The sequence below is a fragment of the Oxyura jamaicensis genome, chromosome 5, assembly GCF_011077185.1.
Source record: "Oxyura jamaicensis isolate SHBP4307 breed ruddy duck chromosome 5, BPBGC_Ojam_1.0, whole genome shotgun sequence".
Classification (NCBI taxonomy): Eukaryota; Metazoa; Chordata; class Aves; order Anseriformes; family Anatidae; genus Oxyura; species Oxyura jamaicensis.
Window position 1 is genome coordinate 28,567,352 of NC_048897.1, and position 16,280 is coordinate 28,583,631.

A 16,280-nucleotide genomic window follows, 5' to 3' on the forward strand; every position below is an offset into this window, starting at 1 on the left:
CCGGCGGGGGGCCGGGCGGCGGCGGGCGCCGGTGACAGCTCCCCGGGGAGTGACAGCCCCCGCGCCGCTTTGTTCCGGCGGGCACCGGGCCCCTCCTGTCCGGGGGGCCCGGGCAGGGCCGAGGCGGCGGGGCAGGCCCGGGAGGGGGCACGGGGCGGGGGGGGGCCGGGCGCGGGGCGGGCGGGCCGGTGTTTACAAACAGCGCCCGGCGGGGGGGAGCGGGAGCGGGAGCGCTCGGGCCGGTCCCGAGCCGTGCTGGCGGCGGGGGGAGCGCGGCGCTCCGCTGTCAAACCTTCTCCGGAGGGGCAGGGGGGAGAGAGCTCGGAGGGGAACCGGCGCTGCCCGCGCCACGGCAGCAGTCCTGTGTTACTTTGGGTAACAGGACAGAGTCCTGCCCCGATGGTCTGCCGTAGTCATAGGCGTGGGGTTAAGAGCTGTGGTGTGCCTAGGTGCTGCTCTCATTCTGTTCCTTTAAAAAAAAAAGTTCAGATGCCACCTGACACCTTGGGAAACTTTCCCGTGTACAGCATGGTGTCACAAGGTGGCGGATTGGGAGATCTGAGCATGTAGGTCTCCTCAAGATGGGAGTTAGTCCCCTACCCCAGCCACACTGAAGCACCGTGCACAGGATCCCGTCTGTCTCCCTGTTTGAGGGAGATGTTCCGTGCGTGCACGGCTGCTCCCGAGCTCTATGGTACAGGATACCCAGAGGACAGCAGTCGTGTCATTTGGAGGAGCTGGTTCTCTAATGCGTAGTCTTGAGCTCTGGGGAAACCAGGCTGCTCCCCTGCTGCCGTCAAATGTTTCACAGCAGGCGAGCAACTTGCCTGGTTCCTGTACCCGGTGCGAGCCTGTTGAGCTGCTGCTCGTGCTGGTAGTTGTGTGGAGCAGAGGCCTTCTCCTGGTTGGGACCTGCAGCTCATGTCGTGTTACAGAACAGCTGGTGAAGTCATTTACCCTAGGTCATGCCTAAAGTTAGAATGGAAGCATTGAAGTTGAGGTGGGCTCATCCCCTGTGTTCACTTGAGCTAGCCCCACACAGGGGCCTGGATTCAACCTCAAAACGAGCAAAGAAACAAGGGATGTAGGTGCTGCATGTCTCTGAGACCTGCTTCACTGTTTCCCTCTGAATTCAAAGGAGGAAGAGGACGACGACAGCAGCCCTGGCGTGTCCTTCTCACTCTCTTCAGAAGAGTCGGAGATGGAGCCTGAAGAAGAAAGGATCCGCTACAGCCAAAGATTGGTCAGTATCGGCCATTACTGATCAAATCCTGTTCTTGGTTTTCTTCAGCTGAAGAAAGAAAAGAGTTTTACTGGCAACAGGTTTAAACAACCAAAAACCAAAACAAACAAAAAAAAAACATTGTAGTGGATTGCTGCAGCTTGTCCGGAGGTAGTAGCTCAGCTGGTGGTGAGTTGGATGGCTTTGTGGGTCCTGTCTGCATCGCAACGCTTGCCTTAACAGAGGGCACTGATTGACTGAACTCTGGAAAAGGGGAGCACAGGGGGCTGGGACTGGATAAGATGCATTGGGAAGGTGCTGGATAGAAATACCAAGTGTGTGTCGGTGTAGCTTTTTTCACAGCTGATTTTCTGTGTGTTTGTAGCAGCTGCAGAAGGTGAAATTATGTGTGTTACCGTTATGTTGGCCTGGATTTAATTTGAGTGTTCTGTGAAATCAGAGAAAACCAGCTTCAGGTTCAAGCTCAAATTTGCTTGTGTGTGTGTCTTCTGGTGCTTTCTTGTGGGGGGAGCTGTTCCAGGGCTCGGGTCTTGGTTAGGCCCTCTCAGGAGCTCTGGCCCGTCTGATGCTTGGGGGATTGCCTGAGGCAAGTGGTCTGTGAGTTGGGTCGTAACTGTGAGTGGCGTGGGAGCAGCTGCTCCAGGAGCCTGTGATGCTATTCCCAGAGATCTCGGGGACGGAGGGAAGTTGCTGTGTCTCCTGCAGGCCAGCATCACACTTTGAGGCAGTTGGGAAACTCTGGGAAGTGCAAGCATCAGGTCTGCGATAACTGAGGTTGTGACAAGGTTCGTCTCTGAGTCACAGTGGTACGCGCACCCTCGCCTTCGAGGTGCTGCCTGTGAAGTCAAATCCTTATCCTTTAATGCTCTGAAATCACTTTCTGTGAGGCAGCGTGGTACTCTCTGTTAAGCTTTGCCCTCAGATGCGGGTGGTTCTCACACAAGATGGTCAGTGAAGATGCTCCTCTGTTGGTGCTGGGTACCTGGCCATAGGTGCTGGGGAGCTGTAGCTGGCACGTGCCTTATGGGTGGCCCTGGGGTGGAAACCCTCTGAGGGCAGAAACAGGTATTCCAGGCCTGGCCCCTGAGGAGGGAAGACGTTGCATAGGCAGCTGTGGCTTGTCTGCAGACCTGGGTTGCTGAAGCTGTGCTCCTTCTCCGGGGCTTCGCAGCATCTGTTGCATGCTCATGTTTTGCAGAGCGGATCGTAGCACAGAATGGTTTGGTGGCAGTCATGTACACTCTGGTAGTCAGCCTTCTTTTCCTGCTTTGGGGAACTGAACTAACTCTGATTTGAAGGGTTTTTCAGCCTTTTTTCTCTTCTTTTGAGAGAGTGCTTTAAGAAAAGCCAACAGTAATACATCTGTGGATGCTTCAAGCTGGCTGTTTTTTCCCCAAGTGCTTTGGTGGGTGCTTCAATTTGGCAAGGCTGCCAAAAGCTGCAGTCCTCCCTCGTCCTGACATGCTTGTTCTCACAGCTGTGTGATACGTAGCTTGAGGTGCTGAAGCTGACCAGTTCTGTAGTCAGCCTGGCAAGATAACTGCTCTTGGAGGCAGGGCTTCAGGTTTTAGTTAAACCACAGTCATAGCAGTGCAGTGACCCTCCTGAAGTAGCCGAGAGGAGCTGGACAGGGATGCAGCAGTTGAATGGGACTAGAAGCCAGGAACTTACCAGTTTAAAAACACTTATAATCTCACAAATAAAAATTGGCAGGAAGAGTTGCTGTCTTTAGTGTACGTGGCCTTAACTCCAGCAGAATGCGCTAAGCTGGATAAACGGCTGCGTGCTGATGAGCTGCATGCTTAAAGGGCTTGGGAAGGCACACAGGCAGCAAGCAGGGGACAAGGCTTGCTGAGGCTTCTGTGGCCTCGTGTCTCTTCTGTCCCTGCTGGCCTGCAGCCTGGAGGAGGAGGTGTGACCCCTGCGTGCTTGGTGAGACTTGGTTCATACCTCCTGCTTGGCTCTTCCTGGGAGCTCCTGCTCGCTCTGCTCTTGCTGTGTCCATGAAGGTTCCTTGTTGAAGGACCTTTCAGAGATGCTTAGTTGTTTTTTTTTTTTTCCCTAGATGCGTGCTCTTGGCTTTGTCTGAGATGTGGGGAGCTGTGCTCTTAGCTGGTGTTTCTGGCCCTTGCAGAACAAGGTATCATGGGTGAATCATCCAAGAAGACAAAAGCGATGGTTATGATTTATTTCAAAATGCTACTCTTAAGTATATATCGTTCTTGGGAGCTGATTTTCATGTTATATTAACCCTTCTAGGTAGGGAAACAGGTGGTTGGTAGTACAGTACACATTTGTGCCTTGTTTCTCATGTGTGTGACTGGTGATCAATGTGGGTGTGAAAGCAAGAGGTAACATCAAAAAAAAAAATCCAGGTGTGACAGTGGCCAAGCAACCTTGACCAGAATATTTTATAGTGTTGCAGGGGCTGAATTAATTGCATGGGCAAGTAGCAGTGCTGGGTGATACCTGTGGCCTGAGATGTCAACAGAAGCTTGCTGACTGGTGTGCCAGAGCAGTTACACTTAAAGCATCTCTTGGTGTGTTGTCCTGGTCTTGAGACCAGATTGGTGTTATTCAGGATGCACAGACAGTCTCAAGTACTTTGTCTCGCTTTTGGTGAGTGACGGACGCTGCTGCCTTGCTCTGGTTCAACAAAAATCTGATCAGTGTATGTTTTTTGAAGGAGTTTATTGGTGAAAGATCCAGGTTTTGAAGAGAAATTTACTTTTGCTCTGGGCATAGTCGCGCTCCTGCAAGACCCTTCTGTTAGTTCACACATCGCTGTGTAGCTTAATGGTGCATCAGGTGGCTCGCAGTGCTCTGTGCTTGCCTCCTTGCTCAAGCTGTACATCCACGGCACCCAAGTTTGCAAAGGGCTGGGTGAGCTGCTCTGGATACAGCATTGTCACTGCGAGGGTGTCTTCTCATTTTCCACAACTAAACCTGGAAAAAGCTGTGTCCCGGCATGCTCCAGGAGGCTGCCGCAGGTAGGGGAAGGCAGCGTGCATGTGGTGCTGCAGGAGCACAGAGCGTGCAGGGCAGCCGTATTCCTCGTGTACAGATTTGGTAGGGCCAGCCTGCACCGTGAGGAGCTGAGGGTGGGACTTGCCGGGCTGCAGAGTGCTTCTCTGGTAAGTCTGCATGTGTGTTGCTGCTCCTTGGTGTACCGAGGCGGCACTGCAGGGACTGGTGAGAGGTGCTGGCTCTGTAAGCTGCAGCCACATGTTTGTGTAGCCCCTTCATGGAGGAGCTGAAATGCTCTATTGTGTCTCGAGGCTGGAGTGGCAGTCCAGCCCTGGCGTTAACAATGTGATGGTTCCTCTCTGAGACTTGGAAACGTGCTGCTGGCTGTCACTGGGTGGTCTCGCCCAGCCCATGCCACAGCACGCTACTCAGCTCCCTGCAAGGAGGCTTGGTGCGCGCTGGTGCCTAGAGCCTGAGTTTGTTTGAGGCAGGAGCAACAACAGCAGCAGCTCTGGCTGAGGTGCTCGAGCAGAGGTGTGCTTGCCTCCCTGTCGTAGCAGGGAGTGCTGGCCTGGTGTGCCGCTGAACAGGGAGTTCTTTGCCACACACAGAGCTGCTCTGCCTGCCTGGGTCCGTGGAGCTGCTGAAGCACAGTGCAGGCCTGGCATCCCCCTGTACTTCTTCAGAGGGGTTCTTGGTATTCCCGGGCATGGGAAGTGTGGAGAAATCTCACCTCCTGTCTGCTTCAGGGCTGATCCTGCCAGGCTGTTACTGTGAACTACGACTAGCAAAACCCTGTAAGTTCTGAGTTGGGATCAGCACATCACTGGAGCAGTGCCGTGAGCTTTCCTTGACAACACTTGGTGAGAGGAAAGAGGGCAGCAGCAGCCCTGTGTCACGATGTGTCACCTCGGGATGGCCGCGGTGGGGAGCCTAGCGGGAGGGTGATTGCCCCAGGGACCGGTCCTGCCAGCTGTGGTCTCTAATGCTGTCAAGTCAGCAGTCTTTATCTCGGGTGTGGTTCCCAGGTAGGACAGGCAGAGTGGCAGAGCTGGTTTTCAGCCTCCCTCTGCAGTTGCCTCTGGAGCTGATGCCCCTGGGCTGGATGCCGCTTCAAGGGATGCACAACTGTGCCCTAACGAAAAGCTGGGAGGGGGAGGGCAGGCATCTCTGCCTGTCTGCGCTGGGCTAGTTAGCTGGCTGTTCCCTGCCTCCAGCAAACCCGACGAGACTGGAGAGGTCTGCACTGGGGAAATGGGGTGGGGTAGGAACCTCTTAAACTGGCTCTGCTGCTGGAGAGAGCCTGAGGTGGAGCCGCACCCTCTGCCGGGCCACAGGAGCGCTGCCCTGTGCAGCTGGGGCTTGGGCATGGCTCCTGCATGCTGCCCCGGCCTCGGTGGCTGTCCATGGCTGGGCACAGTGGCACCCCTTAGGGCTGCCGGAGGCTGTTGTGACAGCAGCGCAGGGGAGCAAGCTGCAGGAGGAGGAGAGCTGCCTGGCATGAGGGCTGCAGATGGCTGGAGTGTGTTGGCTGGGGGGGAAGCGCTGCCTCTCCTGTCGCTCAGGGCAGCCCATGGCTTGCTTTAGCACTGGCCTGCCCTGCCCTCTGATCCGATCCCTGCGTGAAATGTGAGAGGAGGCCTGTCCCTACCAGCTGAAGCCTGGGGCCGCTCCTGTAAACAACATCTATCAGACCTGTCCTTACATGTCGGTGTCCACGTTGCCCCTGGGTAAGGCTTCACGTGAGCTCTACAGCATGCAGAGTCATCAGCCAAGAGATAGAGCTTGGGGCACATGGGAAATTGTTCCTGCAGCATGGCAGCTCCGATCTTGTGGTTTCCAAGGCATTGTGTCAGGATACCAGAGCCGCCCTGCCGTATGGGGTGATGTCAAATGCAGGACACAACCTGTGGACTGGGAAGACTCACACGTTGGTGTTGACATGGCAGACTTGTGGCAGTGCTCCAGCCCTTCTCGTGTGGCCAAAGGTACAAATGGCCTCAAGGTTGTGAGAGGACGTCAGGAGGGAGCAGGCTATGGGATGACAGGATGATGCTCATGCCTAGTAAGATGGCAAGCAGGAGAATGCAACAGCCTGCCTTCCCTGCATGGCTCGAGCAGCTGGCCATCTTGAGTGGCTCAACACTGTCCCGAAGGTGGGATGCAAGGAGTAATGCTTTTCTGTCGGGTGCAGCCTGACCTGTCTGTGCCCCCTGCAGTGCTGCTCCCTACCAGGTAACGATTCCTTGCAGTCGTGTGCATCTGTCGTGCTCAGATCTTGGTGTATCTGACAGAGGCCAGTCCTGCTGGCCTCTTACCAGCTCTTGCAGGGTTGGTTTCTTCAACCTGGACCTATGCTGCGTGCTGTCACTTACCCTGTCACACAATGCACCTTCCTGTTGCCTGTAAGGACGTTGGTTTTGTCTGCCAGAGAGCCTGGTATGAAACCTGGCTGGCCAAACACTGCTCTACTGCTGGACACACCTCAGTTTCCTAGTCTAGACAGAACCTGGGCTATCAGGGTAATTAATCTCTCCCTCATGCCTCTGCTTCAAGCTGAAAACACTACCAATGAGTCTTTCCAAATGACCCAGGTATAATAATTGAGCTCTAAATAATTTAGGGGCTCTGTTCAGGTTTGATCTGGGCAGCTGTAGGGACTGGGAAGGGGGAGTTTTGCTCTAGCAGTAATTTGGAAAGCTTCAGAAGCTCAGTGAGCATTTGGATCCTGAAAGATGCAAGATCGCACTGGTCCCTGGGAGGATACAGCCCCGAAGCCAACTGGATGATGTTCCATGTCAGCAGAGAGGTAAATAGCTCTGCTGACTTCTTACTGTCCCAGGCCTGACTGCGCCTTGCGAGTGTCCTGGAAGCCATGCTACTGATTGAGCTGCACCAGACAGCACAGGAGCACTTGAAGTTACGTGCGAGTTACTAAACAAAACTTGCAAGTTGCATTGATGCCTCCTGTTAATAAGCAGGAGTAGGTTTTCTACCAGGGTTGGCTGGGCTTGCTCATCTCTGGGTGACTGGGAGAAGGCAGAGGGCAGGGGGTGCGGCGTGCATAAAACCTGCAGTCACTGCGTGTCGTGCCGCTGTGACAGCAGACGGCGTGCCTGCAGCATGGTCCTGTGGCCTGAGCTGTTCAGGGGCAGCTGCCACACCGAAACGTGTGCCCTGGGTTGTGAGAAGGGGAGTCACTGCGGAGGAGCAGGTCCTTACAGTGGTCCTTACGGCCCTGGTGGGGAGCTGGGAGTGTAGGAGGATCTTGTTTGGTTGCCTTGAGAAAAGCAAAAGGGCAAAGTGGAAGAGGAAAGCCTGTGGTAGGATGACTGGGCCTGTAATTAGATACCTGAGATAACTAATATCGAGGCTGTCAAAAGCACTGGGGGCCAAGAAGGGTGGGGAGGACTCCCAGTCTTGGAACTGGAAATGTCGTCTCCTGTTGGCTTGGGGAGCTTGGGTCTCAGGTCTGGTGTTGTGGGGAGGGGGTCATGGGAACAAAGCCATGCAGAGCCCTCCCTGCCGGGAAGGAGCACGGAGCAGTGAGGAGGAACGTGCACCCATTTGGGAAGTGAGATTCGACTGCTTCAAGTGGAGCGAAGAAAATCCCGGTAACTGCACCTGTACAGATGTATCCCCAACAAGCCTGCCAATAAAACCTGAAAGCAGCATCACAGCTATCCTGTCTTGGATGCCTTGGTCTGGTTGAGGTGCAAACTAAACTCTGCTGTACCTGTGCTTGTGCTGGTCCAGGATGGGTTCCTCTTCTGGAGGACTTCGGGCAGGGTGGCAGCCTGGTGGGTGCTCTCGGGCACTTCAGTTCTTCTTTCCTTCGCCCGGTGCTAGTGCTGTCCACATTCACGTGCCCACAGATTCTCTCTCACCTCTGCAGTGCTTCTCAGGCAGTTGGGAAGTGCTTTGTACCACAGGTCCTGGCCCACCTGCTGGCAGCTGGACCTGTTTTTCCCCTGGAGAACACATGGGTTCTCCTGTCATTGTCCTCGCCCATCTGATGCGGAAACCATAGGCTCCAGGGTGGCATCACAAAAATGAGAGAGCTGCTGTAGGTCACTCATTCTGGAAGAGCTCTTCTCACACAGCATGGAGAGACCAGAAGGGCTGTGATGAACTCAAAGTCTTCTGTGCCTGCTGATGCTCCCTGTTCACCCCCTTCTCACATCTCCTAGGAGCCAGGGGAAGAAGATGCATGGCTGCACATCGGCATCGCTTGTTGCCCTTCTGCTGGCCCTTGAAGTGATTCAGATAAATCCTGGGGACAAAGCACAGCCTACAAGTCGGTGATGGCAGAGGAGGTGCCTTTCTCACCGCTCCATTTCTGTGGGTCTGTGTTTGTGCATCTCTGTTGCTGTAGAAACAGCACTAATGGTGAGCAGCGTGAGCTGGCCATCCGGGGACAGCAGGAGCCTGTGGAGGTCCCAGGAACCCAAACTGAAGGAGGTACTGGGCCAGGATCTGCCCGGGGTGGCAGCGTGGTGGGGAGAGGTGGGTGGGCTGATGCTTGGGGAGCAGTGCTTCCTTTAGCTCTCCCACTGGGTTGGGTGCCAGGAAGGACACAGGTCCTTGTTGCCAGGAGAGCTCAGGAATGGTTCGCAGCACTGACTTCTTGAGCTGTGGCATGGGGCACAGGTAGGTTTTATGATGGCTGGTTAAAACAGGTCATATATGCAATGAGCAGAGCAAGGAGATCTTTTCCCTGAAGTACGTTAAACACTTTGTCTTTCCCAGTCTCTTAGCCATCACGCTGTACACAAACAAGGGCTTCAGTAAAGCCACCCCACACCTTTTTTTGGCAAGGAAAAGGCTTAGCTCCAGGTGTGATCGTCAGCTGTGGTTTTCATTAGTGCTGGTCCTCAGGGCTGAGAGCTGACTGCAGCATGGCACTGCCGTGTGCTAGCCAGTCCTGAGGGGTTTGGGAGAGGAGGAGTCGTGTGGTAGAAGGCACCAGGGGAAGGATCAGGATGGTTCTTGCTAGGGCTGTTATCAAGAGAAGCAGTTCCCAACTGGTGGGATGTGTTTTTGCTGTGAACGAGATATAGAGAGGGGATGGGCCTTTTTGATGTTGTGTTTTTCTTTGCCTGGCCTCTGTACAAGGCAGTGGTAAAAGCCTGTGGGGTGAGAGAAGCGGGGCAGCACTGCGGAAATTGGAGAGGAAAAGAAGCAAATGGCAGAGGCAGGAGCAGAGCAGCCTGTTTAAAATAGTAATAATATTGAGAGAAGGGCCTGGCCTGTGATGCTGCAGTCTGAGGGTGCCCTGCTTCCCCTTTGCTCCCCTGTGTATCCCTGGTTCCATGCCACTGTAATCTTGGGATCGAGCTGAGGCAGCTGGCAATGGAACAGAGCGGCCAGCAGTGTGTGCTCCTGCAGGGTTAGGCTGCCTCCGTGTTGAATTTACTTCACAGCAGTACTTCTGTATGTCACTGAGCTCCTGAGCCCCTGCACCGCGTTTAGAGTAAGGAAGGGACAAGCACTGGGAGCACGTAGGTTGGTGTAACTGTGCGGGGGAAGGAGGAAATCTCCTTTCCAGTACCTGGGAACCGTGACCTTCCCAGTACACTTGCTGGCCATGTTCTTCCCAACAGCCCTGGGTTGTTCTCCTTCATAAGCTTCCCTGGCCCTGCAGTGCCAACAGCCTGTGGCTGTCCCGTAAAAGGACAGTGTTGGCTTTGTGGAGGCTGTGGTACAAGCCCTAGGGCTTCCTGTGCTTCTGTTGGCCGAGTACTCCCACCGTGAGAACCAGCAACTGGCTTCTGCAGAGCTGGGTCAGGGCAGTGGGGAATGAGGAGGGTCACTTCTGCCCCACTGGCAAAGCACGTTCACTGCCTGAGCTCCTGCTGTGCTGGTCCCGGTGAGGGTGGAGCTGACCCGGTGCTGTGCGCTCAGCTATGCCTTGTCTGCTCCCGGAGTGGCTCATGCAAGGGGCCACGAGCTAATGCAACTCACCAGCGTGAGCCAGAGCAGGACAGGAGATAGGGCAGTACGGCTGTACGTGGTCCTGGGGCAGGGGGCGAGGAGAAGTGCCACTTTTGGCAGCGGTGAGATCTCCTGGTGGGGCAGGCCAGCTGTTCAGAACCGCACAGCTGGGATGGAACCCACTCTCCCTCTGTCCACCCAGAGGACAAACCTGGGCATGCTCCCAGGCTCTGGTGCCTAACCTGGTGATCTGCTGTGCCCCTCGGTGGCCTGGGACGCTGTTCCTCAGGACAAGGTGTGGAGATGGGTAGAAGCGCATGTAATATTCAAGCCTGCCTCTTTGGAGAAGTTTAGTCTGTTTTGTTCCATTTTTGCTCTGTTACCTACTTAGATAAAGCAAAAGGGGTAGCAGAGCTGCTAATGCTTATCCAGCTGACTGCATAACCTGTGTGGTGGGGGTACCCTAGCAGGAAAAGGGCTCTACAGAGCGGACTTCTTCCTTGGATTTTGTTGACTTGGAAGGGGTGGTAGGTAACTGAAAGAGATTTGCTCAGACTGCTTGAGAAATAACAAGGCTTTACATCTAAGAGCAGCTTTTAGGACAGTCTGTGCGGCTCAGAGGATGAGCTTTCTGTCCTGAAAGGTGGTGTGGTGGAAGATTTGATGGTCCTTCATGAGCTTTGAGTGCTCGTAGAATCGAGGCAGGGCCTGTCTGTGTGCCAGGGTGCTGTGGCTGGTGTGGGTGTTGGCAGCCTGCGGGTCAGCAGCACACAGAAGCCCCCGGGAAGGGCGGCTGCACATGGGACACGTGCAGGTGACATGTCCCTTGCAAGAGGAGTGTTTCCTTACTGGGGCTGTTGCCAGACTTGCCCATCTGTGATGTGATCCACCCCGTTCATCTGCCTCATGGTTTTGCTTCTGTGGCTGGTCAGTGTGTGGCTGCAGCTGCTGGAGTTCTCCTTTCCCTGTGGCGCTGCCTCCCCTGCCTTTCAGCCTTGCTCGAGTTCCCCAGTTACTCCTTGTGTACATCCAGTTTGTTTCACAAAAATGCAAACTGAAGCGCTCTCCTTGCTCATGCTGAAAGGCTGACAGCCCAGCTCGTGGTGGGAATCCCTCCTGGAGCTGTGAATCCTGGGAGGGCTCCAGCTCTGCCAGTATCTCTGTCCGCTCCTGGAACATGCAGCCTGGGGTACACCGGGTCTGCTCACCAGGCCTTGAGAGAAAAGGGAGGTGATGAGGGGCATTAAACCTGCTGGCTGAGTTCTTGGGTTCCTCTTGTGAAACCAGGCAGCAAAAGAGTGAGTTTAGTACATCTGTCTTGTCTGCTAAAGGTGACTGCCTGGACAGGGCATGTAGTGCTGCTAAAATTAACTGTCTTCTAGCTTGTCCTGGTGTCAGCTGGCCTCCAGGCTTGCACTGAGACCGACACAGCTGCTGACGGGCTGCTTTCCCCTGCCTCTTCCCTGGAGGAGCAGGGCTTCTCCCACTGGTGTAACGGATCTTACCTGGCCTTTCGGGGTGGCTCATAATTGCAGGTGGAGCTCTGCCAGTTCTGGATGCTGTGTCTTGCCACGTGTGTTTGCCTGACATTTAAAGCACCCGTGAATGAGTTTGTGTGAATGAAGGTTTGGACTGCTCTAGGGGAGAGCCACAGCTCTTTGCTGTAAAAGTATGGGAGATGTTGAGTTCATAAACTGAGGAGAGCAGAGCTCGTTAGCTACTTCTCAGTCTGCATGCATTTCAGCAAAGTACACCTACAGCCAACGGCCAGGAGGCACCCAGTGAGGACACGCAGTGGTGAATGCGAGTGGGCACCGCTCTCGTGGGGAGCAAGGTGGAGTAACAATACCTGCAGGTGCAGGAGTGCAGCTTGCCAGCCTTCTTCAAGTTCCTGCTTCTCCTCCAAAGGAATACGGGAGCCTTGTGGGAGGCAAGCTGCTCTGGAAAAATGGCAGGCAAAGGGAGAGAGATACAGGGAGGGGTGCTCTGGCCTGACAGGGCTGTGGCACAGTAGGAGGCACGTCCTGGGGACTGAGACATGGAGGTGCTGCAAGTTCAAGGAGGGGATGGCAGCAGACAGGACAGGAAGTGACTAAAATACTGTTGGTTTTGCTCTGTAAATATGTAAGGCTGTTTAAGCAAAAGGACATCTTGTTCTGTTTTCAAATGCAACCTTGTACTCCTCTCAAAAAAAACTGTGGGAGAGCAGTCTTCTGGTCATCCTCAGCAGGCTGTCGGTTCCTTTGCTGGAGGTGGCTGCTGGTGGAAGGGGGTGTCCAAGGAATTTCTGAGGAGCACCTCCGTGGGGCTGCATGAGGCGCTTCCCCGCAGCATCCCTTGGAGCAGGAGGCTGCAGGTGGCAGCATCAGAATAGAAGGGATGGCGCTGGAGTTGGCTGCAGGATTAATATTTGTGTTATTTCCTGCATTAAGTGAATGGTATCCAAGAGGGTGAGAAAGCACTGGTGAAGGACACCTATCTTAGATGAGAACTGCTGGCTGGCCAGCGTTGGAGGGTGAATAAACTGCCTTTATCTTGACCCTGCCTGCCACTAGACTGCTTGTCAGTTCTTCCTTAGTAAGAATCTTGTTGGGATGAAAAATGCCTGGATCCTAACATAGATCACCGAGCTGAGAAAGCAGTACTTACGTGTTGCTGCTTAGTGCCAAATGCTGAGGTTGTCTCACAGGGATGCGTAATGTGCCCAGCTCATAACCCTTGCGTTGCTGGGGCTGGGCTTCACCTGGAACATTGCAGAGCCTCCGTTTAGGGGGTAGTCTCACTTCTGGAAGTTGTGTGTCCCTGGTGGAACTGGCAGTTGATGCTGGGAGAGTCCCGGCAGTGTTAGAGAGTGAGCCCAGGGCTGGGACATGCTGGAGCTCCTGGGTGGGGCTGACTGAAGCGGCAGAAAAGCTGAGAGGGCTGCAGCAGCCTGCCGGGCAGGGGAGCACAGCCAAGCTGTGGGACAGGGAGGACAGCTCCTCCAGAAAGAGATCGGGCTGCGCTGTAGGAAGGATTTGTGCAGCTCTTAAAAAAAAGTGCTGGTGGAAACGTGAGCACAGCATTAGCATGGCATGGCTGTGTGCATCTCTTAGTAGTTATTCAACCAGGTGGCAATTTCCTGTATGGCAGATGAAGATCTAACAACTTGGTGTAGAAGGGGGTCACAGGGTATCCCTACAAGCCCTATACCTGTACCCTGACTACATCTAGCCTAGTATGGAGATGCAATTTGGGGTGTAGGGGACCATGGTTTGTGTAGCTGCTATAGGGAAGCTGCATACTCCAGGGAGAACTCAGCTGCAGAGACTTGCCTGGAGTCCCTGCAGGTGCTGTCTCTCCCAAAACGTGCTTGGGAATGCAGAAGCCTTTTCTCCTTCCCTTCTGGTTTGCGCACTGAAACGCTGTTTTTCCCCACCCTCTCTGGACAACAATGGCTTTAGAGCACAGTGGCCCTGGCCACGTACACAAGAGGTGTTGTATAACCAACGGAGCTATTTGTGTTGTGGCACTGCTTCTGGGTCTTCAGCCGTGACTGGGATCCTGTTCTCCTGCACACTGTGCACATCAGGAATCCGGACTCTTCCCTGCCCACAGGAGCAAACGAAGCTGAATTTGTCTGAGTGTGGAGGGGGGTTTGCAGCTGGTGCTGTGCTGGTGACAACTTGAGCCCTAGACTTTGGGATTTGCTCGGCTGGAGGAGACAGTCCCCTTCCTTCCACGTTCTGCAGCCCCAACTTCCCTGTTGTGAAAGGAACCCAGCTCAAGGTGCTCACACCTCTGTGTTATGGCTGTGTCCTGTTCATGCTGTGAATGAGATGTGGGAAGAGTTGGAGCGGTTCCCTGGTCCCACAGCACAGATCCCTGGATGGGCCCGCTGGTCATGAAGCACGGGGCCACGGTAGGCCAGGCTGTCAAGCGGCATCCTCTTAAACCTGCAGTGGTTTGGGTCACAAAGCCTTTACATTTCTGGTGGTCAGTCCTCAAAGCTGCCTTTGGTGCTCAGGATTAACCAGAACCAGGCAGTCTTGTGGCCCAAATGCCAAACTGGGTTGTTTTCAACCCTTCAGCGTGTTCAAAGGCCTGAGCTGAGCGCTGGGGGTGATTACTGGCACGATATACTGAGCAAGCCAGATTGGCTCAGCAGCACGAGCAGGGTCTGCATCAGGCCTGCCCACACGCTTGCCATCCAGCAGGCTAGCTGCCCTGCGTGGTCCAGCCTGTGCCAGCCTGGTGCTGCTCCTGGAAGGACAGGTCTCGTGAGGCAAGAGGCTCCTGCTTCGGCGTGGCATGCCTGGGGGTGGCTGATACAGAACTGCCTCTTCTGCAGCTGAACTGGGAGCCTCAGAATACCAGCTGGGCTTCCAGCATGGGGTCCAAACATAAGTCAAGGGGTGAGGCTGGATATAGCCTTTTGCCAGCACTTGGCATGTCAGAGCTTTTTCATCCCATGAGGTTTTGTGCCCGGCACCTTCCCCAGTGCAGGCAGGAGCACTGCTTTCCCTGCAACCTGACAGCCAGAAGTGAGTGTCTGCGCTGCAGCCTGGCCCTGCCGTTTGCTACCACCTGCCTGATCCCAAAGCAGGAGAGAGATACGGACTGCAGGGCCCAGCGTGCTGTGCTTCGTTACACACATCCCCTAATGGGCTTAATGACAGAGAGCTGCCTGCTGGGGCCAGGAGTCCTGGGCCTCTTTCCTAGGCTTGCCTGGGAGGGCGAGTGCAAACCAGTCCTGCAGGGAGGCAGTGGGTGCACTTGCTGGGCTTGGCATGTCTTTGGCTCCTCTGGTGTGCCTGGGTGAGGAGCAAGGTCCCCAAGCAGGTAGCCTGAACTCTGTGGTTGTCACCATCATTACAGCACCTGGAGCAGTCAGAGCTGGCCCGGCAGTGACCGCAGCACTCAGCAGAGGTCCCAAATTCTGTCCTGTGATGCTTGGCTGGGCCCGCACAACGAACAGCCTCTGTGCTGTTGTCTCCAAGGACAAGCCCTTGGAGAACTTTGTTTCGGGGTACTTATTGAGGGCTCTTTCTGAAATGCCCCGACGGGTGCCCCATTCAGGAGCAGCCTCTTGTTTGTGCCCCTGTTGTGTTCAGGTTTCTGCGGGGGGGGGTTTGGAATGACGATGGAAGTTAACGAGGTGTTAACAGCGAGGGGAGGTAAGCTGCTCTGCCATAACGGGCTGGAAGCAACTTGCAAGTTGATCAGCCTCCTAGAAATTGGGAAGATGAATTTCTTATAAGAAGGGGGAGAAATCTCCTCCGTGTTCCTGCACTGGATGATTTTATTATTATTATTATTTTTAATTTAAAAAGCATCTTGAAAGTAGTGCATCTGTACTGGGGTGCCCTTTCTCTTTCCCCAGCGTGGTTTAAATAGATGAGGGTAAAAAGAGGAGAGGGACAAGTGCAGCGGTCCTGGGAAATGTTACGGGTGCACTCGGTTGGGCTGTGCAGGGCATGGGGAGTGCAGGATTAGGCAGCTGGTGCGTTAGTGGGCAGGAGAGCGAGCAGAGTGGTGCTGGCTGCTCGGGGACCCTCGCCTGAACTTTGCTGTCACTGTGAGGCGGACTCGAACCTCCTGGCTAGAGATGGCAGGGAGAGAGGGACAAGTGAGTGGAGAGTGCCTCAGGAGACATCCTCGTGGGTGCTGAGGTCGGAGGCAACTGCTCCCACACAGGAAAGGGTGCCTCCTGCCTCCACGAGGCTCCGAAGGATGGCAGGAGCTATCGAATGCACTCGCTCCAGGTGGAGCAGGAATGTGGGGACTATGGTGCTTGGGGCAGCTCGCCGCACCGTGCCACCGACTGTCCGCATTGCAGAGGGGTCCCTTGGCTGGGGCTGGGGGGCTGCAGGGGACATGGCCCCCCCCAACATCTCAGCAGCCTCCAGGCGTGAGGGCAGCTGCGCTGTCGCCTCCCGCCCCATTCCATCCCCGCCTGGCTGCTGGCAGAACAACTGATGTGATTGCTCTGTCGCGGGAGCATCCCTAATTGGGGGAAGCCAGCTTGGCTAATTCAGAGCGGGTTGACTGTTGTCTGAGGGGAATTAGGGAGCATTCCCACGAATGGCTCTGCCAGAACACGGTCCGTCTCCGGAGGGGTGGCTAACAGCTGGGGACAGTAATTCCTTCCAGATCC

At 54.9% G+C, this 16,280-nt stretch overlaps 1 protein-coding gene across 2 annotated transcripts in view; it reads left to right on the forward strand.

Annotated features, from left to right (window-relative positions):
- The window catches only part of KDM2A (lysine demethylase 2A), a 64,847-nt gene that overhangs the window by 22,346 nt on the left and 26,221 nt on the right, over window positions 1-16,280 (forward strand). The window contains exon 3 of one of the 2 annotated variants that reach the window (XM_035327755.1): window positions 1,139-1,243. In XM_035327755.1, the coding sequence (XP_035183646.1) occupies window positions 1,202-1,243 (42 nt within the window). In that variant the 5' untranslated portion in view covers window positions 1,139-1,201. Of the gene's footprint in view, window positions 1-1,138; window positions 1,244-8,569; window positions 8,717-16,280 lie in introns of those variants that run through there. The other variant, XM_035327756.1, reaches the window with a different exon arrangement.